Below are 27,262 nucleotides of genomic sequence, written 5' to 3' on the forward strand. Positions count from 1 at the left end.
TTTTTTGTACAGCCTCGGAACTTCCAAACATCCAGCCCTGTAAATTATCATTTAATTCCTTCATATGTCCATGCCCAGCAGTGAGGGTCGGTGCATGGCCAGTGCTGGAGGAGGAAATGGGTAGAAAACACTCATTTTCTGGAATAATTCCCATTTTCTTCACCAATCAAATGGGGCGCCACGATCGCTCAAGGCAGCACAGAAAGCAAACACTTCCTGTGGGTTTTCACTCACCAGGTATCGCTGCTCTCAAGCAGATGTTGTAAAAATGTTCTGGAAATGCTGTCTGGAGACATCTCTGCTCATTTTATTTTTGTTGTCCCCAGGAAGCAGAACCTCTCTACGCGCAGATTAACAGACCTAAGAAATAGCATTGTTACAGGCTTGTGGTGCTGCAAGACTCACACGAAACCCAACAACCTGGCGGGCCTTTGGCTTTCATGCTTTTTTTCCAATTGATTTTGTCTGGCAAAGGAGAGAGATTGCCCTCCTGGACTGGCTCTACGAGTGTTCCTGATGTGGTTTTTTTTGGCAACCAATGGCAGATTCCTATGGCAGCACAAAACAAAAACTCCCCCTGCTTGTCATACCACGAGTCCCCACAAGTGGTGGGTATCCAGACTAGGAAATCTTACTCCTCCGTCTTCTTTTAAACATTTGTCACCTTCTGTGTGCCACCTATAAATAAGGAGCATCTGAAATTTATTGGGCTTTAGACATTACTTTTTTTTTTTCTTTTCAGCAAAAAGCAGAGTCTGGATGTAGCAGTGGCATTATCCTTCAGCAGCCTTTGGGGCACGAGTTGGCACTTTTTATGTCACAGTGACATGTTTTTCATCATCATTTACATCAGGCTGATCCTGGCCCTTCTTTTTCCCCTATGCAGACATATTTAAACAACAACAACAAAATACTGGTGGTGTCATTTTTTTCCTATTTTTTTTTCTGTTTGTTTGGGGTTTTTTTTCTTTCTTTTTTTATTTCTTACTCTGTAGTTTTGTATGAGTGACAGATGTAACAGTGAAACACCTCCTGCAGAAATGACTCCCAACTTGAAACCACAGAACAGAACTCGGTTGTTTATCCATCCTTGACTGAAAATGTTGCCAAATGGACCTTTAAGTTCTAGCACATCATGAGGAAGAAATGCTGCTTTCTGTTGGAATACTCATGTTGTGGGTAGAGAAAGGACATCGAGTCCCACTGAGGAAAGACAAAAGAGTCAGTATTTCCTAGGAAACTCTAAACAAAGTGCAGAAAAGGAATATTTTTATTTCTTCAGTATCTTGCTGCTGTAATGCTATGCAGACAAGTGTTTTCTTCTCTGTGTGCCATTTTTGATGAAAAAAAAAAAAATCATTTGCCAAATAATGCTGGTATGCTTCTGGTTTAGGAGTTTGGATGAAGCGGACTTGACAAATGGGACAAGGACGGCATGGATTTTGGAATAACAAACTGACTCTGTGATCAAAATTGTTCATCTTTATCACTTTTTGTACATCAGAAAAAAATCAAATGGGATTTTTATTTTATAACTTGAAAAAAAAATCTTACTGTTAAACTCTTTAAATGTTTAAGGGGAAATGGCTTTAAGGAGTTCGAATGAAAATTGCCATTTTTTTTTTGTAAATATAAATGTTATGAAAATTCTTTTACTAATGCCATTACACAGTAGAGAAGGTAGCAATTTGCAGTGCTTGGGAGGTGTGGCAAACCCAGTTTGTGGTTCTCACATCACATATGTTTTTTCACATGCTTAACAATAATGGGCTGAAGCTCAAGTGCATTTGCCAAAAGCAGTCAGCTTGTCAGCAACGAGTGAAATTAATGGGAACACTTGATTTTATGGTCTAGCGTTATCACACAGACATAATTCCACTTACAAGAGATCACTTGCCATTGACATTCCTTTGAACCTCTGCATAGAAGTCATCCAACTGTTTACATGCAGAACGAAAAGAATTTAAAACTTCCTTTTTTTACACTTACGAAGCAAAAAGTGCAGTGTTTGGGTTCATATGTTTAGCACATGATTTTCATAAAGAATCTATATATTTTTGCCCTACAGAGAATTGTTATACAGGTCAAATGTGTTTTCCTGATGTTCCTATGCAGTTACAGTATATTGAATTTAGTGGTTTAACACTAAAAAGGAAAAAAAGAAGAAAAAAAAAAGAAAAATAGAAAAAGGAAAAAAGGTTAAAGAAATCAAAGGATTAATCAGTTTTTTAGGGTTATTGTGCAGATTTTGTTTTTAAATTGACACATTAGGATTTACATTTTTGTCATGATTAAAATAGGCCTGGAGTTATAAATGTTTTACTTTGTTTCATCTCTGTTATAGGCTAAAAGTGGTTTAGCAGGCAGAATAACTGGGGTGGTGATTGTTGGTATGTGCAACCAAATCTCACAACACGATCCCGCTCTTTTATTTTGAATTAGAGAAATTAGAGAAATGTGCATTGCAGAATGTATGTGAAGGAGAAATTAGCTGTGAATAGAACCTGCAGAGAGGAGAATTTTATCCCCACCCATGGTCATTTGATTCTTGTTCCTCAGTCATGTGCAAACAGCTGTGTAGCAAATCTTGCTTTCCCATTGGAAGATCAAGTTTTCTAACTGGAGGAGATAATTTAAAACTTGGTGGATTGAGTGTTTCAGGATTAAAAGCAGAGGTAAAAGCATTTCTGGAGGACATGTCTGTCAGAATATTTTCCTGATATTTGCACAGTGGTGCTACTTTCTTCCTCAGCAGCTTTTTTTTTTTTTTTTTTGGGGTTTTGTCCTGCACATGGAACCACAAACCCAGTTTTGGTTCATCACAGACATTGGAGGTTTTGTGTCATCAGTGCATTCCCAGTTCTGGGGTGAAACACAGAGAAGAGAAGAGGTGGATGTGTCAGAGGATGACATTTGTGGGCAGCAGATCACTCACGAGGGAATGAGGCTGGAATTGTGGTGTCTCTGCCAGGACACAGCTGGGCCATCACCACGGACCTCTGTCCTACCTTTGCCAACCCCCCATGAATAAAAGCAGATTCTGGATTGTGTGGTCTCATGATCGTCCTTGTCGTGGCTGGGATGCTGAGCTGAGAGGGCTGCAGGGCCCCTGCACTGTACCAGTATTGTAGATAACTCAAATATCCAGCTTGTGCAATTGTTCAATCCCTCATCCTTCACTAGCACTAAATTCGTCACTTTAAATTTACAAACCAGGGAACCCCACCAGCCATCCTGTTACCATCCCCCCCGTAGGTTCTTGATCTTTACCTGTCATGAAGAGATATTTTGATAGATCGTAGTCATCCAAGTGTCTGATGAAACCTTTCATCTCAATAACGTACTGGGCACCTTCTTTGCAAAAATGTTTACTCCGTGGTTTTCATTCATTTTTATTTCTGCATTCTGACACTTATTTTTTTAATAAAGATGAGAAAGATAAAATGACTGTTGCAGTACATTTCTAAACCTACTTTAACTTTACCTCAGATAATGACCATTTGTTAACATACACGGACACATTATTTTTAACTTTATGTGTAAGCATTCAGCAACAACAACAGAAACCGACAAATTTTTAGAACTTTTCCATTAATTTCTGTAACACACCATGTAATACTGTTATGAATAAAAACATTAAAAAAAAAGGTGTCATTTCAGTAAGTTTGTTTCATAGCTTGTGCTCCTCTGGGATAATTCTGCCAGACTTAAAATGCAGTGTTGGTGTCTGGCATGGCCTTTATTTTTGACAGTGGAAATCCGTGGGAAAGGAGGAAATCCTCGATTTGGGGAATAACTAATCTTTAACACTAAGTGTTGCTTATCTTGCAGATGTGTAACTTGCTGATTTTAATTGCTGCCTCTACTTTTTTGGCCTCTTTTTGGGTGTTTTAGGATAAGCATCCCAAATCAGGAGGTATTTGTATCATCTGCAAAATCCCACATTCCTGGGACAGCCCATGCTGTGTGATGCTCCCAAAGCTGGTTTATCTTTGTGGCATGAGAATCTGAAATTAATTTTGCTGGCTTTTTTCATTCGAGTGGGATTTGAAATTAACGATGTGCATTTAAACATGACAGTTTTGAAAGCAGAACTCCTCCAAAATTTCCAGTAACGTGCACAGAACTGATAATAAAGCTCAGCTGAGAAGGAAATTTCCCATTCTCTGCCAAGAGAGTAATGCAGTAAAATTTAAGTGTAAGAAATACATGTTTTATATACAGGGAGAGAGAGAAAGGTGTGGATGTGTGCACATATATTTTACTGTATTTCTACTTTTTGATGTCTTATGCCTTCCTCAAAATGCCCAGTAGGTCATGGTGAAACATTCCTTGCCTTTGTCAATGAACGTTGTGGAAATACTTGGATCCCACCTGAGAATAAAGGTTATTCTGCTGTGGTGAAAGCACACCAGTGTTAATGGCATTTTGATTTGTGTGTAGCTGACTGTACCCAGGTGTCCTTGGAAGGAAGAATGTGATCTCTGGTTTTCAACCAGCTACAAAACATCCACTTAAATAAGCCACAGCTAAGCATGGATTTAAACTAAAATGCATTTTTACAGTGAAGGCTAAATCTAATCTTGTTGATCCTCTTCTGGTACCCTCACGGTGCAGTTGGTTGAAAAGTCAGAAGAATTGGCTCATGTTGTACAGCTGCTGTACAAACTCAGTTAAAAATTCAGAATAAGAGGTTTGGGGTGTGGTCTGGCAGTGGTGAGGAGGAGGAATCCCAAGGAGGGAGGGAAGGATCTGTTCTGTGTGTGCAGAAGGGATAATAATGTATTCTTACTGTGCTGTGTTTCTGTGCTGTATCACATTAATACTGCTGTAACTCACAGTCTCTATTCTGTATGAGAGTGCCCAGCTCATACATGACCACTTCAAGAAATGGTCCCAATTTAACCAATGCTAATTAAGGCCATGATCTCCTGCAGTAATGAGAAATTCATTAGCAGACAGTTTGCAGAATCAGCCTGTGGTTTTACAGCAGTGAGAACGCTGACAGATCTCTCCTTTCCATGTCAGTGGCTTCTGGGAAAGCAGCTGCTTGTATAGACTGGGAATATGCAATTTTCACTCCCTCACGTTGGATTAAAGGCAATGTTTTTTGTGCTTTAATCACTACTCGGTGACAGTTGCTTCAACAGAGCAGGTAACCTCTTTCTGGCTGTTTTTTAGGTTGTGAAATATACTTTCATGCACTGTTTCCTTTTTCCTTTCTTTTCTTTCTGAAGAACTCCTGTCAGGTTTATATTTCTTGCTTTCCTGTCTAATGCTGTTCTCAGTCAGAAGAATATCATGTCAAAGGAATGGAAGGGGATTTCTGTTGGCATTTTTCCACAGAGGTTTGAGTCTGTTCTCTGCAATTTCCTCCCTGAGCCAACGTGGGATGCACACAGTGCTGTGGGAACACAGTGAAAGTCCATGTGAGCAGCAGAAGTGGAGGCACAGCTCCTGGCTTCTCCTTCTGCTCCTGTTTGTGCCATCCTGGGACTCAGCCTCCTGCTCCTGGCTCTGCTTTGATGTTACTGCTGCAAAAGTCGTGATTTGTAAGAGTATTTCTCTCTTGTGCTGAGGTCTTCTGTGAATTGGGTCTTCTCACACTGGTTTGCTTTTTAGGATCAGCCCCATTAAAAACCTTTATTATGTTGTTTTTAAATACCCGAGGTAAGACTGGCATGGGGAATAATAAAGGTGTTGGTTTGGTGGGGTTTTTTTCTGGTTTTACTTGCTGTCTGAATGTGGGGTGAAACTGAATTACACATTTCAGCTCATGACAGTGAGGAATATGGGGAGATATCCTGATAGGATTTCCTGAGTACATGTAACATGGCCTGTCTCTTTCTGAAATTATCCTACTGGAGGCAGGAAATATCAGGTCTATTAGTGAAACAGCTCTCCAGCTATTAGTTTTTAGAGCTTTAAATAGTCTTATCTCAATGGATGTGTTTGCCCTGTGGCTCATCTATCACCCTAAAATGTTTTATCAGCACCTGAAAAAATCTCAATGAGAAAAATAGCCTCAGATGTTGCCCATTCAAGGGGCTTTTAGATACAGAAGGTTGGGGGTTTTTTAAAAAAAATAAGGTCTTTTAAGATCTGAAATTATTTGCAGGCTTTTAAACCCTGTTTCATAGCTCCTGTAGCACCACTTCTATAAATACTCACCAGCAAAGAAAGGAAATCACAATAGATTAAAGGAAAATCAGGTTAACAGGCAGCAATCTCTGCCCATTCAGCCTCAGACATTTGTGAAAATAAAGGATTAGGAAGAATTACTGCCAGGTACTGGCTGCAAAGAAAAGAAACCCTTTTGTAGCATCTTTGTCTTCTGTAACAGTTATTAGAGGTGTCAGAAGTGAGATGTATTTGAAATGAGCAGAAGTTACAATGCTGTGAGATGTTGCATTTTTTGTAAATTTTTTCTGTTTATTTGACACACAGATGATAAGTTATCTTTTTCTTCAAAAAATGCTGTTTCCAGTTTGAGAACAAGTTTGTGTGTGTTGTCTTGAGGTGCACTGATTCTGTAAATTCTGTAAACAGCTACTTGCTGGCTCCAGTCTGATCTTTCCTAGGGAAGATCTTTCAGCTCTGATGTGTTTCAGTTTTCCTTTTAACAGGAAACTGCCATTTAAAGAACCATCCTGTTTGGTGAAACTGTAGAGGATTTTTTTACAGGGAGCAAAGCTCACGAACTTGGGATATGAACTCTGCAAAGGATGTGTTGCACTTGCAGGCTCCGTTTTCATGGTGGGCATTTGATTTTCAAGTGTGATGAATCCTAATTCAGCAACGTAGAGAATTGGTTTGGGGCTTCAGCTCATCAGAAAGCCACAGCTGCTACAGCCACCAGTGCAGAAGACACAGGGAAGGCAACATTCCCCTGATCCGTGGACCTGAGAAAGCAGAGAATGACGTGGTTGCTGTCATAAATTTCATGTGTTAGACCTCCCTCTAATTAAATCAGGTTGTAAATTATGTGTAAAAGCTGATGGTGCTTTTTAGTTCTCTCTGAAAAGTGTGTTGAGCTGTAGGAAATTCTGTCTCTTGGGTCCTTGCTCCTGTTTTATTCTCACTTACTTGCGGTAATTCACCACTTGTGCATATTCACCACTGAGATGTGTGTGGTGAGAGGCAGCAAAACAAAGACGAGCAGCAGAGAGAAGCTTGAAAATTCCACAAGCTGGGATCACTGTCATTGTTTGAAGTTATATCTAGAGGGTGTTCTGTGTTTGTAATCCTGGTTTATCTTTTACTGCTGAAATATTGGATATGTGCTGTATTTCCCAACCAGCAAAGGTCCTGTGGATGCAGAGATCTTTCTGTGAGTGGGGGTTTTTTTGTTGGTTTTCTTTTTTGTCATGGACAAATGATTAACAGCTGAATCAATTGTGCCAGAGGTTGAGCAAGCTCTATCACACAGGCTCATCTTGGGTTCAGGCTGGGGCAAAGTCATTTGGAAGAAAAAAAATCAGGCAAAAAAGGCAAACAGAAAGGTTTGCACAGCCTGAATCATCTCCCCTAACAGTTTGTCCTCCATGTCTAGAGGGCAGTTTATCACTGTGCTCAGTAACTCTGTGTTAAAAAAGGGCTGCCTGAAATACAATCTTTTATTTGGAGCAGATTCCTGCAAGGACTCGGTTAATGTGCCTCTCTGTGTTAAATCGTTATCATCAGGCTGCCAAACCAGAAAGATGCCTCAGCCAGTTGCTTCTTTAGCAGGGACATGGCTCCACAGGCAGAATAATGTCATTTGTAAGGTAACTGTAAGACCTTAAGGTGTAGTACTTGGCCAGGTAATGGCACTGAGGTTGTTGGGTTTGTCTGGTATTAGTGAATGTGAATAATTTTATGTATAGCAGCCAGCATTGCCATAATGAACAAATTAAAATGTATTTACTCTTTGTAAATACACTCAGAGATGTATCCCAGGGTGAGAGATTGTGCTGCTAAAAGCCAGAGTTGCACAGAGTCAGGCTCTGTCTCAAAGACGTTGTTCAGCAAGGGGAAGGGTGGGAAAACACAGTGATATTCCTGATTTTGTGCAGGGAAACACAGATTCAGAGAACTTTGCTCTCTCTGCGGTGCTTGCTGTAGGCTAAGACTAATAGGAAAATGAAGGGAAAGACTCTTGTGCCTCAAGAATCCAAAAGCTGTACCTGGAGGGGGAAGCAGCAGGATATGAAGGCTCAACAGGCAACTAAAGAAAAACTTTTCCAGGTTCTGTCTGATCTGCCTTTGAAAGGCCAACTGAATTGATGGCAACCAGCCTCTGGTAAGTTCTCAGCCCAGCCAGGGCCATTTAAGAGAGAGAATGACTCAGTGTAGCAGCAAGAAAACAGAGACATTACATTTGATGCCCTGACAGGTCCTGCTTTCATGGCCTGGAGACTTTGGATATGTGGAACAGAGAATCTCTGTGGAATGGCCCAGCCAGGGCTGGGGCTCCTGTCCTCCCCAGCAGCAGGACAGACAGGGAAGGGCACTCTCAGGGATAAGGCTTTCCCTGAGGCATGAGAACAAGTGCTTGTGCCTGTGTCTGACCTTCCTCTGGAAGACAGACATGAAAAGCAGCAATAAATAAATGATTCTGCACTCTGTTCCTAGAAAGCCGACTTGAGTTTACTTACCACTTCCTTCTTGCCAAGACTCAAATACGTTTCGTTTGTTGAAATATTCATTTTCCCCCGTCCCTTGGAAGGAGCATTACCAATGAAAGTGCAAATTGCTCCTGGTCAGAGCTTTGCTCCCTCCCCGCTCAGGAAAGCCGTGTGCTAACAGCAGCAGCGTTTACCTTGTGAGCCTGCCAGGTGTGCTGGGTCATCTGCTGTTTGCAGGCTGGCAGAGCAGCTCTGCAGTTTCTCTTTTGGTGGTTTAATGCTGTTCAGACCTGCAGGGGCAGGCAGGGTGGGGTGTTGGTGTGGGTTCACTGGAGTGATGAGCACTCTGTGCCCCATCCGAGTGCTGCTGCTGCTGCTGCTCTGTGCTCTGCTGGGCTCCCACACTGCTCGTGGCTTTGGGTGAGTGACAATTCCTGAAGCCACCCCACACACGGGGTGACACCAGGAACCATCAGGAGCAGCTCAGCTTTGGTGCTGTCCAGGCTGTGGTTGCTGTGCTGAGTGATTCCTGTGTCTCTGATGGATGGTGAAAGACGGGGTGTTGAAGTCAGCGTGGGGCAGCGTTTCTGCCTTCAGAGGAGCAATGCTGGTGATAAATTGGAGCTGACAAATTGCCACGCTCGTGTTGTAACGTGGGATTGTTTGAACATGCAGCCTCCTCCCGTGCTGGCTGCCCCACAGAGTGCTGGGCACTCGGAGTGGTTTCCTTCAAGCGCAGAAATGGTGAGAATGTGCCTGAGAGCTGTTCCTTTCTCCGCTGGTGTAATAGATTTTGCTGTTTCAGACAACTACATCTTGTAATCTTTCCAATCTAACTATATTTTTGCACTGTTCTCTGAACTTTGAGCTTTGATTTCATGCCTCAGCAAGCTGATGAGGTTTTGTAATTCCTTTATTCCATGTGATTTTTAATATGCTATAATAGGAACCCCATGCCAGGCACTAAATCATATTTAAAGCTTCAGCTGATGCTGTTGCTTGTCGGGGTGGAAGAATTGGGAACATCGCTGTGGTGGTTTCCTTGTCAAACTGGGTATGAAAAGAAACTTATTGCCAACATTTTACTAAAGCTCCCCACTTGAAGGAGGTGCAACAAGGGAGCATTTGTCTGGGACAAGGATTTAATCAGAAATTCTGAATCCACCAAAAGAGGAGGCAGCATTTTAACTGTGGCATTGTGGAAACCTTGGAGACAGCTGTCACATGAGGGAGTGAGAGAGTGGCTGGGGTGAGGAGTAAAGGCTCACATTGGGGTTCAGGTTTGTTACTGGGTTGAAAGGGAATAATGGGATAATGACTCATGAGCTGAGAGTAGAATCTAAGACTAGTGGCAATGGGCTGCTGGGCAAAGAGAGGCACTTAAGCCTGGTTTTCAGAAATGCTGAGTGCATGCCAGGAGTTTTCTTGGACTGATGTTTGTCATGGAGGTATCTGACCTTGGAGCCAGGGCAGCAGCTGGTGGTGAAGATTTTAGTGCTTGCACAGCTTGAGGGGAAGCCCAGATGGGTGGACCATGGGTTTATTTTCATGCTGGCACTGGAGAGTGGGTCGGGTTTTGTACAGAATCAGTGCCAGTGGAATCAATCCGCCAGGGCTAGGACTGAAATCCAGAGGTGGCATGCAAGGCGTGGTGAGTGTTAGTTGTCCTTGGTGTGTGGTTTCACACAGGCATAGGCTGAGGTGCCAGGTCCTCACAGCTCACAGTTTCAGAGCCTGAAGCTCTGGTGTTGTTGGACACAGTGGCCAGGAGTCCCTGAGCCCCAGGGACAGGCACGCCCGCTCCGTCAGCGTCCCACCGCAGCCCCGCGACTGTGCCCTCTCCTCCTGGTCCTCCTGGAGCAAGTGTGACCCCTGCCAGAAGAAAAGGGTGAGTGTCTGTGGTCTGGGGACCCCCGAGAAGCCAGGAGGTGAGGCCTCCTTCCAGCCTTGTCCTTTTTGTCCGTGGGGTTGAGCAAACCGAGGGCGGCTGCCGAGGAAAGCTCTGTACAGGTGAGAATGGAGGGTTTTGCTTTCTGGTGGATTTTAGCTCTTCAGCTCACCACCCCAAATTATTGCAGTGCTTTCCAGGGTGCCTCACTGTCCTGAGAAGGTGTAAGGCCTGGCTTTGCAGGCACTTTCCAACACAGTCCTGTCCTTCCAGCATCATTGCGAGGCACCTTCCCCACTAATGGTCCCCTGTGGGACCTGGAGACACTCGGTGCCTCTGAGGATTAAGATGCTTTTTCTTGTCTGCCAGACAGCATTTTCCACCCGAGAAGCCTCATCAAATGAAAGTAATGATCCCAACAGCGTGAAGAGCAAAATCCCCGTTGCTAGAGAGACCTCTGCTAACAAGTTGGAGAAGCTGTTCCCAGGCTTAAGCAGAAAAAAACAGTGATGGGAGTTGGGGGGAGAGTGAAGCTTCATATCAAAGAGTTAATCTCAGAAGCTGGGGGGAAAAAAGGAGGGCTAACATATTGGACAGAGTAATTGACTGCTTCACAGCAGTGTTGTGGGCGGAAAAAAATCCCTAATGATACAGAGGGGCAAGTAAATACACTGACAGAAAATAACAAGGGGTGTCGTTACCAGCACTAATTGAAAGAGAGGAGATGGAACTGAATCCTTCCTTACTCCTGCAAAGTCCTGCACTGCACTGTCAGGCTCATTTAAACAAACTGTCAAAGAAAAGCAAACTTTCCTTTATCCCTCCCAATCCCCAACCTTTCCTCAGTAAAATTAAAACTGTCGCAGATCAGAAACCTTTGAAACGAGGCAAATTACCAGCATCACACTTCTGAGCTGACACTTTTCTCTTTTAATATGACAGAGTGTGCTTAGATCAGATCTCGGCGACACAAAGTTTGTTTTTCAACCAGAGGAGTGTAAAATTCACCATTTCTGTGCACTTGAGTCAATGTTTTTCATTCCATCACAGTACAGATTTGCCCGCCTGGAACAGCCCTCTCAGTTTGGTGGAGATCCCTGTGATGACTCTGACAGAGAAGCTGAGGACTGTGTCACAGGCAGTCCTTGCAGGAACAGAGTTCGGTGTGATGGGTTTGTGTGTGCAGTTACAGGTAAAGTATTGGGTTTTATTTTCTTTTTTCTTTGCCAGAGTCGGGATTAAATGCACGAGAGGCAGTATTTCGTGTTTGATCTCAGATATTTATTAATTCTTATCTATGTTACAGTGAGTTCTACAGCACTTCTAGCTAACAAGCTAAAAATGGTGACATATCTCTCTCTACAAAGCCTTTTAAGCCTAAACTGTACAATTAAGAACAGGCACCAAAATTATTTTTACTTTTAACCCAATAACCAACCACCTGTGACCCACAATGTGGATTTTTCTCTCCAATCACAAAAGTACCACCTAGACCCATGAAGAACAAGATGAAGAAGAAAGAAACCCCCACCCCAAAATTTCCATCCTGTATACATTGTTATAATCTAAACCCTCAAATTCTAGATTTTCTACCATGTGTTATTACACACTTCTATTCAAACCACAGACCAGTGATTTTAGTTCTATCATTCAATTTTGGAAGCCTTCTCCACGGCCTCAGGTCAAAAGCAGTGTTTTCCTGGGGGTCAGTGCCTGTCAGCACAGAAAGCCTAAAATTCCCAGTACCCAGGGTTCCAACAGTAAGGATTTGGGGACTGGGGAGTGGTGCTGCTCAGATAATCTGGTGTCACTTCTGATGCCTCTGTGCTGAGCTTTGTGCTCCTGCAGGAGTCATCAGGGCCAGAGGGATGCCAGGAATTGACCTGGCTCCTTCCATGCTTGTGTTTGTGTCAGTGACTTTGAGTGAGTCTAGTAGCCACCTTTAGAATATCCAAATAGGAAATTATAACCTGGTTATATCAGCAAAATCTGTAGCACAAGTGACAGCAACAGGAGCTCAGCACCTGAGATGAGGCAAAGGAAAAGCCTCTGTTCTCCATCTTCCTGTGTTTTGGTGAAATTGAAAATACTCAATAATTGTGGACATGGGAAGAGAGAAAAAGATACTACCATATACAAGGCCTGCTGAAACAGCATGTTTGTTCTCTCAAAATGAAAAAGAGATTACCAAAAACATTCTATACTTTTTATACTTTTAATTATTGTGGGTTTTTTCCTAATATGAGCAAGGAATTTTAAGATTATTACGCCTTTGAGTGAAACTGAGCAGATGGACTTTGGGGATCCATGCAGATAGAACAGAATTATTTTTTTTCCAGCCAGATTTGAACCATTCATTCCAGGAATTTTCTGTTTTGCTCCTAGACTCTATGGCAGGGATGTGATCACAGGTTGTTTTATGAGTGACTTGCCCCTTCCATCCTAGGGAGATGCATTGCACGGAGGCTGCTCTGCAATGGGGATGACGACTGTGGGGACCAGTCAGATGAGAAAAACTGCAAAAAAGTGTTCAGGAAATGTGACCAGAAGATGGAAGAGTATTGGGGAATAGAGAATCTGGCAAAAGGGTAGGTCTGTGACTTTGGTGAGATGCTCTCTTACTGAAGGCTGAGAATGATTAATGTGACTTCAGACAAACACTGAGCAGAGAAAAGCTGGAGCAGCTGCTGGATCCAGGAGTGAGTTGGGATCCAGGAACCTGATCCAAAGCCTGGGGGACGTTGACTTGTTGGAGCAAGGCCAGAGGAGGGTCAGGAGGGTCACCAAGTTGATCAGAGGGATGGAGCAGCTCTGCTAAGAGGAAAGGCTCAGAGAATTGAGATTGTTCAGCCTGGGGTGCCCTAATTGCAGCCTCTCAGAACCTAAAGGAGTCAACAAGAAAGATGGGGAGGGATGATTTACAAGGGCCTGGAGTGACAGGACAAGGGGGAATGGCTTCCCATTGCCAGAGGACAGGGTTAGATGGGGTATTGGGAATAAATTCTCTCCTGGGAGGGTGGGCAGGCCCTGGCACAGGGTGCCCAGAGAAGCTGTGGCTGCCCCTGGATCCATGAAAGTGTCCAAAGCCAGGTTGGATGGGGCTTGGAACAGCCTGGGATAGTGGAAAATGTCCCTGCCCGTGCCAGGGGGTGGGACTAAATGACATTTAAAGGTCCCTCCTAACCCAAATCATTCCATGATTCCTTGGGCTTGTATCCTTACACCCTGTATTGGTTTGGTGGGGAGGGGGAAAGGTGTTCAAATTCCTTTGATTTCTTCTATGAACATGGGAGGTGGTGGAATTTTTGTGCTTTGTGTGAATGGGGTAGGGTAAACCTGCATATTAGCAGCTCTGTGAGGATTAAAATCTAAGTCTGAATTGATTCCATTTTTGCGGGCTAAGATTGTGACAACTTTCTGTAAGATCAGGCCATGTGAAAAGAGGGGTTATTTTTCCTTATTCTGCAGGGAAAAAAATTGCTTTTTACATAAAAAAAAAAGGAAAATCATATTGCAAGGAAAAATATAATTTTCTCGTTATTCTCTGGAGATATGGCTGCTGCACATGTCATTGCTAATGCTTTGTACTTCTGAGTTTAATCAAAATTAAAAATAATGTTGGACAATTATAGGAACATGCTTCTCATCTCTTTGAAGCTACAATTGCTCAGTAATTTGCTTTTAGTGGACTTCCCTTTTTTTTTCCAGATTGTTCTAAAATTAGAGTTAATATTTTTACAGCTTCAGAGTCATTATCATGCAAGCCTCTCTCCCCAAAATCAGGAGAGGCAGATCCAACAGAGTCCTGGAGTGCTGATCGTTTTTTATGGGGTGCTTTTTTACTGAAGTTTCATCCCACCAGCAGCAATGGGAAAAGCAAGTGATGGGATTTAATCTCCTCATCTCCTCATCTCCACAAGCTGCAGTGCTGCATCCTTTCTTAGAGCAGACAGGTTAAGGGTTCTGTCCATCATCCACTGAAATCAAAGGAAAACTCCCTGTGGTTTCAAGGATTACTTGAGCTGTTGCTCTTTTCTTGTTCCCCAACAATTTTTATTATTATCTACTGACCTCAAGGTTGACCCTTGACCGACCTGGCAAAGATTTTGACTGATAAACCAGAATGAAGAAGTGTGAATAAAAATAAGTCTGGATTGATGGCATGGACTGGCAAAGCTGTCTTTGAAGGTTCTGATGGATGCTGTGGATATTTGGGGATGCTCAGGGTGAGCAGCCTGGTGGGGTGGGGGTTTGGCTGGTGCTGTTTGTTCTGCTCTTCCTGGAGAGCTCCAGTAAAGGCCACAAAGCTGCCAGTCCTGGTGGCAATAACACTGGTGTCATTCACAGCTGGGGGATGAAAATTGCCATTTATATTGATCAAAGGTCAAAATTCAACTCTGTCTTTTGCTTTCTCATCAGTCAGGTTCTTCTGCAGCACCTGGGTTTGTTGGACAGTGAAAGAGGCTGAGTTTTCTTTTGAGGTTTCAAAATAAAGAAGTGTGAAACAAAGAGCCTGTGGCCAAATAAAACAACCTTTTGCCTTTCTCAGCCAAGGCATTTAATATTTAGCTCTGAATTGATGGAACCATAAAATATTGCTGTTCTTCTTTGTCTACAGGTTGAATATCTTCACAAACAGCTTGGAAGGGTTGGTCCTTGATCACAGGTACTATGCTGGGGGATGTTCTCCCCATTACATCACAGACACCAGGTTCAGGAAGCCATACAACATAGAGAGCTACATACCAGAGGTATGTGCCAGATGTGCCTGCAAATAAACTTACACACACATATCCCAAAGGATTTAGTGCCCAAAGCTTCATTGCTGAATCATTTTGTTAAAAAATCCCAGAATTCTTGACACACAATAGGATCAGGCTGATTTTTACCCTATTCTAGAACATCCTCATACCCCACGCACTTCATGATGCTTTGTGTGAAAACTTGTTCCTATCATTCATCAAAGCTGTATTTTAAATAGTATATATTTGACCTTAGTGGTTCTGATGACTCGATGTTTTTTGAGTGCTGCCCACTAGGAAACCTTTTCCTTTCAGAATTTGTACTTTAATTGATGCCTGTGTTTAAGATTTCACCTTCTTTGCATAAGATTGACATATTAAGTGAAAGCCTGAGGACCTTGCAGTATGGAGGAGATAGGAGCTTTCCTGCTGCTGTAAATCAAGTATTCTTGAAGTACCTGTGTTAATAATAATAGTGCTTTGCAATTATACAAGGCTTTTCATCTTCAAAGTGCAAGCATTAATTCACAAGTATATTTGTGTCTGCATTCCTTCCCCACGCTTCAGGTGTACAATCACTGTGCAGGAAATGAGATGTGTTGTTTTTCCTTTCTGTTTAGACCAAAGGCAAATATGAATTTACAATGACTGAATATGACTCCTACTCAAATTATGAAAGCAGTGTCCTGAGGGCAAAAGCTTCGCAGACAAGCTTCAGCTTCGGTATAAAAATACCAAAAGTGTTTGAACTTGGTTACAATTCAAATGACATGAGGTTCAAGAAGTTCATGCAGAGGATGAAAAGATTTTCTTCCAGTGTAAGCACTGCTCCACTTAATTCTCTGCTAACGTGTTCCCTGTAAGTGTGTGTGTGTGTGTGTGTGTGTTGGTTTGAGGCTCCTCCTCAGGTCAGCAGCCAGGACTGGGATAAATCAAATCCTTTCCCCAGCTGGATTCTGCCATTTGTTCAAGTCTTGACTACCCCCACAATGCCTTCCTTTGAGTTTGCAGCATCCAGGAGCTTTTCCATTCAGCTCTCAGCTGGGATCTGGGCTGCCTGACCATTGAAATCAGCCACAACTTGTTGAGAGGACTCTGATCCTTGTGGGTCCCTTCAGCTGTGGATGTTCTCTGATTCTCAGTGTGGTCTGTCCTCTGCCCTGCTGGGCACCCACCTTGCAATGTTTGTAGTGAAAAATTGAAACTAAGAAGCCTGTTCAACTTGAATCTATAACTCCTACGACTGCCATCCTTTATGTTCTTTCTTCTCATCTGTTATTGCCATAAGCAAAGGTAGCTCATATCAGTGGTGTAATAGTATCACCAATCTGAGTCTCCTTTCAGTATAAAGTGTACTCAGGAATGGCAAAGTATTCCTTGCATTTGCTTCCTGCAAAGTTGAATTTCTCACAACAATATCAGAGGTTGATGAGAAGCAACAGATATCCATAAAGAAACCAGATATTAAGTCTTGATTTTATTATTTAAGCTGCAGCGTTCTATACTGATTCCCTCCCTGATGTACTTGTCCTGCTGGCCCAGACAACTGAACACTAAATCCTTTGAACATAATGGAAGACATTTTCTGTTCCAAACTTTTATGCCAGGAAGGGGAGAGAAAAAAATTATCCATGTCTACACATCTACACAGAGACATATAGATATGTGCGTGTGTATGAGAGAGTGTTTGTGTTTTCTTCTTGCCTTTCAGTTTTGATAAGGGCATATTCTGTGAAATCCAAATATGAAATCTGGCTCAGCCAGAGAATGACCATTTCCCACACAAATCATGATTTCAGATGTCAGAACTTTTCAGGAGAGAGCTCGTGAAAGATAAAGTTTTATTGGGGTAAAGCAGTCCTGCAGGATGCTGAGGTGTCCTTGCATTCTGGATGTGGCACATCAGAACCTGGACCCTGCCTTTTCCTGTGTCCCACCCATGGCCTGACCCTCAGGAACTTTTACTATTAGAAGTAGTAAAGTGAGTGATGAAGTGCTGGATGGAGTGCTCTAGAACTTCTACACTGGATGTTTACATGACACGTTTCACCTTTTGGTGAAATGGTTGCTTTCCACCATTCTAGATGGAGATATGAGGACAGAGCTCTGTGAACACTGAGTGTATTTGTATGGGGCTACATACTTTACCCCAGTAAAGTATTAACTGGCCCAGTTAGGAGGTTTCCAATTAGAAGATTTCCAGTTATAAGATTTCCAGTTGCAAGCAGTAGTGAAATTAATAAACCCGACCAGCGCTGATGGTTTAACTGCAAATAACAAATTCATGCTCGATGAGAATGCCATCCCTCACTGCTGCTGGGTTCTCCTGCCTTCCCTGCAGTCCAGCAAGTTCATCCACGCCCGTTCTGAGCTGGCTGTTGGTGTTTACAAGCTGAAGCCCCGAGCCCTGATGCTGCACCACGAGTTCCTGCAGCGGCTCCGGCAGCTCCCCACGGATTACAGCTACGGGGAATACCGGGAGCTCTACAGGGATTTTGGGACACACTTCATCCAGGAGGCCACTCTCGGAGGCATCTATGAATATACCCTGGTGATGAACAGCGAGGAGCTCCGCAAGGCGGGTGTGTGCAGCTGGTGGTTGGGGAGGAGCTTTGGGGCTGGATTTTGGGTGGGAAAAGCTCTCTGCAGGCACACAGGGATGGCTCAGGTCTGAGGGCAGGAGAGGGAGATGATGGGAGAAGGAGTGAGCAGCATCTCAAAGAAATCCTGCAGGAAATGTGGGAGTGCTGCTGGGAGAGAGAGTAAAGAGGTTTTCAAAGCATGCTCAGCATCATGGGCTGGATTTAGTTCACAAAGAAAGGCCCTGTGGCAGGTATTTTAGACAACACATTTTAAAGGCTGACAAGATGTTGAGATGAATGAGAATGGTGGATCTTAGCACTTCTGTTAGCTTTGAAAACCTTCACGCAAGTTCTTTTTCTACTGCCTTCTAAATGGCAGTTTTGAAACACCTTTAGCCTCGAGAGCTTTTCCAGCATGTAGGAAACAGTAAATAATTTGCTGGGTGACTCCTGTGCCTGACATTGCTCCTGCTCTTTGGCTCTGGCTCCCTTTGTTGTGAGAAATGATGGTTGTTGTGTAGGACAGAGCGAGCAGTGTGACATTAATCAATAGCTGCACTCTCAATTATTTATTCATTGGCAGGGCAGTGAGGAGCTGCCTCTGCTGTCTGTTTGCAGAGGCATTTACTGGCCTCTGCTTTGTGTAATACTCGGTTTGTTCTTCTGCTGTGTGGGAAGTTCCTTAGCTTGGAGTCAGAGAGAGGGACAGAATTTAGATTCACATTTCAGGTATTCAAATTCTAACAGAGTTTCCCAATTTCTCAGCTGTTGCTGAGATGTTGTTGTTGTTCTGAGTTGTTGTGGGCCCATCACGAGCCATGTTTGTTTGAACTAAATGTATTATTGTTTGCACCAAAATGCTCAGTGTCTGCTGGCCCAGATCAGGATCCTGCAGCAATAACAAGGTTTGCACACAAGTGCTGAACTGGGCTGTAAGTTCTCAGCAGGGTTTTGTAGGTCTAGTCTGAGAATTCAGGTTTTTCTCTTCAAATCCTTCATTATATTCTTATTGTCTGTGCTGGAACTGAAATCTTCTTTTGCAGATCTGCTGTCACATATTGTGTGACATGGTTGGTATTGCTCTGCTCTCACACAGAATGCATTCTGCCACATCTTAGAATCATGGAATCCTTTAAGTTGGAAAAACTCTTTAAGATCATGGACTCCACTGTTAACCCAGCACTGCCAAGGCCACCACTAAGCCAGGTCCCCAAGTGCCACATCCACATGTCCTGTGAATCCCTCTGGGGTTGGTGACTCCACCCTTGCCCTGGGAAACTTCTTCCAGGGCTTGATAACTCTTCTGGTGGAGAAATGTTTCCTGATATTCAGTCTAAATTTCCATGAAGCACTTAAGGCTCTTCAGGCAGCAGAGAATTGGAGATGTGAGCTGGTAAAAGGAGGAAAAGCTGTTTCATCTATTTCTCTTAAAAAACCTGGATCCTGGGGATGGGGAGGGGTGGTGGGTAATCTGTGATTAGACACCCACTATTTTCCCACCCACTGCATCTCTGCTTAACCAGTACAGCTGGGTGGGCGACTAAAATCCTCCTCTTCCAGCATTCACTTTGCATTTCCACTTGGCTTCAGAGTTCTGTAAAATATAGTGATTTCATTTCATATAGTTCTGTTAAGCATCAAACTTACCCCCCAAAATAATCTTCATGGTATCTTTTCTTTTCTTTTCCTGAAACAAAAGTACTTACCAACTCTCATGTTCTGTGTACATGGACATACAACATGAAACAGTTGTATTAAAACATTACCATTTTTGTGTATTTAAGGTTTTTCTCTGAGTGATGTCCAGAAATGTGCACAGAAGGGCTTTAACATTGGTGTGAATCTTGTTAAAGTCACTGTGGGGCTTGGAGTAGAGTCAGCTAGCTGTAAAGCCCTTTTGAAAGAGATTGGAGGTAAGCATGAAACACTTCTGCCATTTCATTTCTTTGTCACAGTGGAAGGAAGATTTTGTGATCTTGCCAGCCTGAAATATTTCCCCAGTCCCTCACAGCCACTTTTGAGTCTGCTGGCTAACCCCAGCCAGGCTTAACAGAGGGGGGAATGTCTCAGAGCTTGGGGTTTTTCCAAGATTTTCTGTCAAGGGAGTAAATACCTGCTCAGCATCCCAAGGAGAAGCATTTCCCACCTGGCCAGTGCTGTGTTAAATATCAACCCCCAGCTCTCAGCAGGGCAGCCCAGCACTCCTCTTTTTGCATCCTGATGGGGAGAACAGGGAGGTGATGGTGTTGTGGGAGCCTCTGGGGATGTGGGGAGCTGGGGATGTGCGTGGGAGGAAATGCAATACATTTCCAAGTGTGGACCTGGAAATACGTGGAGGGGAACAGGGAATATTCCTGGTGCTGAGGAGCATGGGGCTGTGGAAGGACCTGTGAGCTTAAAACCATGGGGAAGGAATTTAGGGGAGGGATGCGGGGGGCAGGATGGGGAATTCCTGCGAGGGAGCAGGAGGAGCACAGGACACACTTTGCATTAAACCGGGTGAGCAGCACCGGTGGCGTTTTCCCTTTGCCCTCTGAGCGGGATGGGTCCTGCACGGCAGCGTTTTTGCTGCTGGCTGGTAACTGCAGCCCACAAAGCCCCAAGCTGGGCAGAGCTGGGCACTTTCCTGGGTGCATTTTTGCAGACAGCACAGCCAGGAAAGAGCTGGTGGAGGATTTCGTGGCGCTGGTGCGTGGTGGGGCGAGCGAGGACATCACCAGGCTGGCACACAAGGACCTGCCCACAGCCGAGCTCCTGCAGCGGTGGGGAGATGCTGTGCAGTACAACCCTGAGATCATAAAGCTGAAGGTACTGCCCCCTCCACTGCCTCCGTCCCCCACAGAGAGCTCTGTGTTTCAATAAACAGGATTTAGAGGGAAAAAGCCACCAAAACAGGAATAACAGACCTTACTGCAGTGTAGCTTCTCTAAGTGAGTGTTCAGAAATGAAAAGGTGTGATGTTTTAAAGGGACTGTGGTTGGAAATACACAAAGTAAACAGCTGTAACCCTTTAACTTGGCTGTGCAGATGTCATTTCTTTCTGCCTGCCAGGCAGATCCACCTTCTGTTTTACCAATGTATGGCTTACCAAAAATTGTATCTGGCAGCATATGTTCTATAAGATTCTATAAAATATTCTGTTTTCCTTGATGTTTATCAACTTCTGTGAGCATCAGTGACCATTCTTTCTGGTTCAGAAGGTCAGGTGGTTCATTGTGCATGCCTGGGTGTTTGTGCAGCTTAGCTGAACCTTAAAAACAGGAGTTGGGCTTTGAAGGGTCAAGGATTTTTGATCCTGGAGAGTTTTAGAAATGCAAATAGTATGAAATAGTACAAAGGGGGAAGAGAACATCCTTTTAAACAGGAGTTTGGACTGGTAGAGGTGGAAGTTGAGTTATAGTTGTTTTCCACTGTAAAATTTAATTTTAGGTAGAGAAATCTTTATATTTGTAAAAGGGAGTTGTTTCCCAAGAAAGAGATGAATTCTAAAAAGGTGAAGCAAGGAAAAATCAGGAATTTGGAAATACAGCCAGTGCCCATCTGGCACTTGCTGCAGCCCCTGGTGTGCTGTGGATTGACCTTCCAGAAATGCACTGGGAGGTCTCAGAGCAGGAGACAAGAGAAATGCAGCCCTCTGCACCAAATCCCCCACACAGAAAAACCTCCCATGAGGAATTGAGGTGTTCTTTGTCTTGCCTGGCATCACTGACCAGGCTGCCCAGTGAAAAGCCTCAGGCGGATGTAATTTGGATTTGGTATCTTCATTTCCATACCAATATCCCTGTGGGGCTTGAAGATCAAAAGTACCAGTGGAGTGTGACTAAATGTCAGCCCAAGAATGCTTAGTTAGGGAAAACTAAAGCAAATCAGTTCATAAATCATCTGCTGGAGAGACTTGGCAGGTCACTCTTAGTGTATTTCCTCATTTGTATGGTCTGAATTCAAAAAGCAAAGTATGGATCACAGATAATTGATGAAGAGTGGATGTACAGCAGCAGGAAATGAGCTTTTTTTTTTTTTTTTGTATTGGAACATTCTTCAGTTCCTGTAGTTTGAGCCTGTGATAGCAGGAGGGTGATCTTTCATGCTTCTTGTGTGTGGCCTGCATCTCTGCAGTGAGGATGGGAATTTGGGATGGATCCTCTGATGGCACATGGAAGTATCATCCCACTGGCAGTAGTGACTGGCACTATTGACACCCCATTTTAACTTTCCCTTGTTCTCAGGAGGAAAATAAATGAGTGAGCCAAAGTCTCCTTGGTCCCTGCACGTTCACTGTGCTGTGCACACCCTTGTCTTCTCTCCCCATCTGCAGATGGAGATCAAATCCTCTCCCTTCTGGAAGGCAATGAGACCCTTATCTGGGCTCCATAAGGATAAAAACCAGCCTTGAAATGCAGGAGTGGTGAAGGTGGAAGTGCTGATGTGAATCCCTGGGACTGGTGCCTCTGGCTGTGCTGGGGGGCTGTAGGACGAGGTTTTTGTGGATGGTTTTTAGGGGACCTTTTTAAAATCAGAGTAAGACATCACTCAGAAAATGTAAGTTTGAGCAAATCTGATCTACAAATGTCTGTACCAGAAAAATAGATGAGAAAGGATTTGATGAAACTCCTGTGCAACTTAACCTGTTTCTTATCCAACAGATTGGCTGCTGGATTTTGTTACACATTTCCAGCTGCTCTGCTGTTGGAAACCAAGGGGAGCATCCCTGGGAGTATTCCTGACATCGTGGCCTTGTTGTTCATAAGGTTTTAGCAAATAGAAATGGGGAACTTGGAGATGGTGCCACACAGCCTCCATTTCCCCCTCCAGCTGTGCCACCACCGAGCCTTGGCATGCTCACAGTGTTCTGAGCTTGGGAATTAATGCAGTTTCTGCCCTCCCCTTAGGCAGAGCCACTGTATGAGCTGGTGACTCCCTCTGACCTGGCTGATTCCATGAAAATCAAGGAGAATCTGCGCCGGGCTCTGGATGAGTTCCAGCTGGAGACCAGTTCCTGTCACTGTGCTCCATGCCATGGGAATGGCATCCCCTTCCTCAGAGGTACAGGGTCCTGCTCCTCTTTTCTACCCTCCTGGTTCTAATCAGTTGGGAATTTGTGGGGAGCACGGGGCAAGCAAGCTGCTCTTTAGTTTGTCCTGTCATGTCTTTATCAGGGAATTACTCTGTGTTTTTAAAGTTGCTCTGTTTGTAGAGACCTGGTAAGTACAGTAAAGTCAAGGGATGTGGCTTTGCCAAGAGAGTGACCATTATCTGTATCCATTATCTGTATCCGTTTTACAGAAGAATTTGTTGCTTCTCAATTATGCATTTAAAAAAAAATCCTTGACATCTTTAAGTCTCCTCTTTTTGCTTTTAAGATTGCTTGCATCCTCCTGGAGAAGTGACTACTGTCTCAGCATTAATTAGTGTTTGTGAAAGGGTTTTGAAGATGAAAAGCACCAAATAAGTGCCAAGCACAGTGATCACCACCTCCCCCTGTTTCTGATAGAAGCTGTCGTCCTCTGTAAGCAGGCAGTGATTTAAAAAATGAAGAGGAAAAATAATCAAATTAAATGAAAACTGCTCTGCCTAGACAGGAGATATATGATGTGATGAGAGCTTCTAACAAAGGGATCATTTTGTCAAGTGCCTAATTCCAATCTGCATCTGCAAAAGTCCTGATGAGAATTGTTATCATCAAATTGTATCTAATGCAGAAACGATCACTTCAGGTACCAGCCAGCTGATTGTAGCACTTCAGGCATTTGTCTCATGGTGACCCTTGTTTAAATAACTTTGTAGGAGCCGAGTCCATGTTAGTATTTCATTTAGTATCTTCCCAGCAAAGGTTTTAAATGACCATGTATTTTCCTAGGTGGGAGCTCTTCTCCATGTTCCTGACATGGGATGTGCATCCAGAGCAGGGATATTGGGCTTGTCCTCTGCTACAAAGCCAAGTTAGGATATTCCTGTCCTGGCTGCTCTTCCTTGATGCTGCAGTTTGTTCTTTATCAGCTTTACCAAGAGCTCTCTCCAGAGACCCCACCTGCAGTGCTGGGGCTGAAATCCCAAATACTCACATGGAGCTGCTGGAGCGAGTCCAGAGGAGGCTGCAGGGAGGGCACGGTTAGATGAGATGTTGGGAAGGAATTCCTGGATGTCAGGGTGGGGAGGCCCTGGCACAGGGTGTCCAGAGAAGCTGTGGCTGCCCCTGGATCCCTGGAAGTGTCCAAGACCAGGCTGGACAGAGCTTGGAGCAGCCTGGGACAGTGGAAAGTGTCCTTGCACATGGCAGGGGATGGGGTGAGATGAGCTTTAGGGTCCCTCCCAACTCAAACCATTCCAGGATTCTGTGATCTCTTTTGGAGACGAGCAGGAGGACTCTGTGGTCCCCTGGCTTGTGGAATTGCAGCAGTGAGACTGAGGTTGAGCTGCAGGGCAGGAACAAATGTGTGGGGAGGTGAGAGGGGGTGCAGGGCAGTCACAGCTCCCCTCTCTATTGGCATTGATGCCTTCAGCACAGGAGAAAAATGATGACATTTCACCCACTGTCCTTCCTCCCAGAAGATGAAGTGCAGCTGGAGAGAAGTGGGTGCCTGCTGGGAAATGTGGCTCCAGCTCTGTAATTCCCACCATCTGTGCTTGCTTTCAGGAGCAGAGTGTGAGTGCCTGTGTCCCCTCGGCTACCGCGGCTCTGCCTGTGAGATCAGCAGCAGGAAAGGTGAGAGGGACCCAGCGCCCAGGAGACAATCCCAGCTGAGTCAGCACTGCCCAGGGATGGCAAATGATGGATGGGCAGTGATGCCAGCCCTGGCTGTCCCCAGCCTGCCCGGCCCAGTGCCCCCAGTTGTGCCCCAGCCAAAGGGACAGATGTATTTTCCCTGCCCTCTTCTGAATTCCTGTCCCCTCCTGAGGAGATTTTATTTTTCCATGTACATGCCTTGCAGTTGTATCAAAATAGGAATTCCTGCCTAGTCCACAATCCCTGGAAAGCCTCAGGTCTCCTCCTTAGGAAACAGCTCTGTTTCCTAAGTTTTTCCCTTTGATAAAGCCAGCATGCTGCAAACTGTTCTCCTCCAGATATGCTACCATGCATTTTAATCTTAAAATCTTATTATGTTGTTTTGAAGCATTTATTAATGCTTCTTGGTCACTTTATGTATCTGCTGTCTCCTGACTGATGTTCTTAACTCCTTCACGTTTAGGACCATCTATGAATTTAATCATTTTGTTTACTTCTTCCAGCTCATTAATTTAGATGCTAAATAATACCAGATCCCAGGCACCCAGAGCTCTGGCACCAACCCACAATTTGATGCACTGCATTTATCACTGGCTTTGTTTACAGCCTTACCCAGTACTCATTCTGCATGGCTGTGTCCAAACTGAGCCAGGCTGAAATGCACTTTAAGCCAAGATTTCACTGAACAGGGGGTCAATTTTTGGGTATTTCTAAGGCAGTCCATGGAGCCTTGAATGGTGGAGTCACTGACACCTTACTTCAGTCTGCTTTTCACACTCATAGTCACATCCAACCCTCCCAAAGCTCACATCCATCCATTTGTCAACACTGTAACTTCATTTCTCGCTCCCATTTCCTCCTTTTATGTGTTGCCTCCGTGATTCTCAGTATTTTGAATTTATGTCACTCACATGCTCAGGGTCCAGAAGAATCAGTGTAATAGGAAAAGCAATGGAGGGAAAGCTGAATAGTCAAGCTGTTGTTCACTGAAGTGCTAACACTGCCCCTACCACCTCGAAATGTGGCTGAGTTTAGTTGGTCTGTTTCCCATCTAGGCTTGGACTAAGACAAAGAGAGAAACATCCTTCAAGCAAGTAAAAAGCTAATTGCCTTTTCTCCCCCCTTTCATGTCTTCCTGAAGTGTAGTTTGAACAGACACTAGAAATGCTGAACAGAGAATTAACATCTCTGAAACAATCACTCCTTGTTAATGACTCCAGTATATTGTTAGTGATGTGGACAGGGGCAGAGCTGTTTGTATTCAAATACAATTCATAGGAGCTGACAGCTCTTCCCATGGAAAGAGCTGCTTGTTTCTGATGGTCTTTTCCAGCTTTGTTATTGGTTGTTTCTGTTTGTTTTTTTTCCCAGATGCTGCTATTAATGGAAACTGGGGGTGCTGGGCCAGCTGGTCCCCATGCTCAGGAGGTCAGAGGACAAGAAGGAGAGAATGCAACAACCCTGCCCCACAGAATGGTGGCTCCTGGTGCTCAGGGCCAGACTCTGAGACAGTTCCCTGCTAGAGGGAACCCATAGGAGCTCCCACAGAACCGATGGGCACTTGGCAGACTGCTTGGGAAGACATCACCTCACTGGACTTCTGAGTTGGCCTCTCTCTGCCCATGGGTCTCATCCAAATCAGAAACATTTCAGAAGACCCTGGGAGCTGGGAGGGTGTTAGGAACCACACCTTTGGATGTGCAGTTCTCCCGTGGGATTGAATGTGCTTACTGACCTCAATATTTTTCCTCTTCCCTGTCTTTACTGCAATGAGACAAGCTTTATCTCTGTCTGTATTTGGTAGCTGCGTGATTTCAAATTGTACTGTCTTGTTGTTGAAGGTTCCTTTGAGATAAGAAGAGACACTTTGATCTTACGTGCAGCAGGATGTGCACTGATGCACAGCTTCTGTGAAGGCAGCTGTGTCATGTGCAGCAAAATCCAGCATATTAAAGCCTAAATCTCAATGAGCACGACAGCATCTAACGTGACATTTAGAGCCACTGTGCCTCACTACCCTCCTTTCCCAATTTATTGTATTGTTCCCACCCCTGCCATGGGCAGGGACACCTTCCACCATCCCAGCCTGCTCCAAGCCCTTTCCAACGTGGTCTTGGACACTTCCAAGGTTGGGGCAGCCACAGCTTCTCTGGGACAAATGGAACCTTTGGAAAAAGCTGTCTGCACATCCCCTGAGGTCTTCTGCCCTTAGTAGCTGTGTTTGCCCCAGACAAGCTCTGGTTAATAAATCTGATCCCATGAAATCCAGTATTCCAGCTGCTGCTGGGTCCACCCAGGGTGGGACATCTGACTTGGAGAGAGTTCACAATGAAAAGAGACAAACTGGTTTGCCTGTCATTACCATCCCTGGAGCTGTGCATCACAGTCCAGGTCTAACAACAGAGGAACCTTAAAACACTGTGCACCATTTCATGAGCCTGCACCCTTCCAGGGACTTCCTACAGCTTTGCTGGTGGTAAATGATTTTTGCAAAGACATTTGGTTGCTGCAAAAATAACCAGCAATAGCTTTGCTCCAAAATTCCACCAGTGCAAAGTTGTTCATGAGTGTTGTGAGTCTTCTAACATCTGCAAGGTCAAACTCTTCTTCTGAGGGTGTTTCAGCAGAGCTGGTGATGGTGGGCTGGTATCCCCCATTCCTTTCCTTTCAGACTGACGTTGTCTGAATGTAATTCCTGTGAGAGCAGCTCAGGCTCCCTG

At 44.2% G+C, this 27,262-nt stretch overlaps 2 protein-coding genes across 18 annotated transcripts in view; both read left to right on the plus strand.

Moving 5' to 3' along the window:
• DAB1 (DAB adaptor protein 1) overlaps positions 1-8,616 on the plus strand; it is a 413,546-nt gene extending 404,930 nt beyond the window's left edge. For all 17 annotated transcript variants that reach the window (XM_088169651.1, XM_088169658.1, XM_088169652.1 and 14 more), the window contains one exon: positions 327-8,616. Coding sequence is in view for 1 of the 17 variants with exons in the window: in XM_088169659.1 (XP_088025785.1) it covers positions 327-371 (45 nt within the window). In the remaining 16 variants the exon portion in view is untranslated. The remainder of the gene's footprint in view (positions 1-326) is intronic.
• A 120-nt stretch (positions 8,617-8,736) lies between these two features.
• On the plus strand, positions 8,737-26,516 carry C8B (complement C8 beta chain). Its single transcript, XM_014870563.2, has 12 exons — positions 8,737-9,026; positions 10,368-10,494; positions 11,545-11,686; positions 12,941-13,082; positions 15,113-15,245; positions 15,857-16,054; positions 17,578-17,818; positions 19,603-19,731; positions 20,463-20,626; positions 22,708-22,861; positions 24,453-24,521; positions 25,914-26,516. Exons 1-12 carry the CDS (start codon positions 8,884-8,886, stop codon positions 26,063-26,065), a joined length of 1,794 nt encoding a protein of 597 aa, XP_014726049.2. The 5' UTR covers positions 8,737-8,883; the 3' UTR covers positions 26,066-26,516.
• The last annotated feature ends 746 nt before the right edge of the window (positions 26,517-27,262 follow it).

Source organism: Sturnus vulgaris, chromosome 9 (genome assembly GCF_052056855.1).
Source record: "Sturnus vulgaris isolate bStuVul1 chromosome 9, bStuVul1.hap1, whole genome shotgun sequence".
In the NCBI taxonomy this organism is placed as follows: Eukaryota; Metazoa; Chordata; class Aves; order Passeriformes; family Sturnidae; genus Sturnus; species Sturnus vulgaris.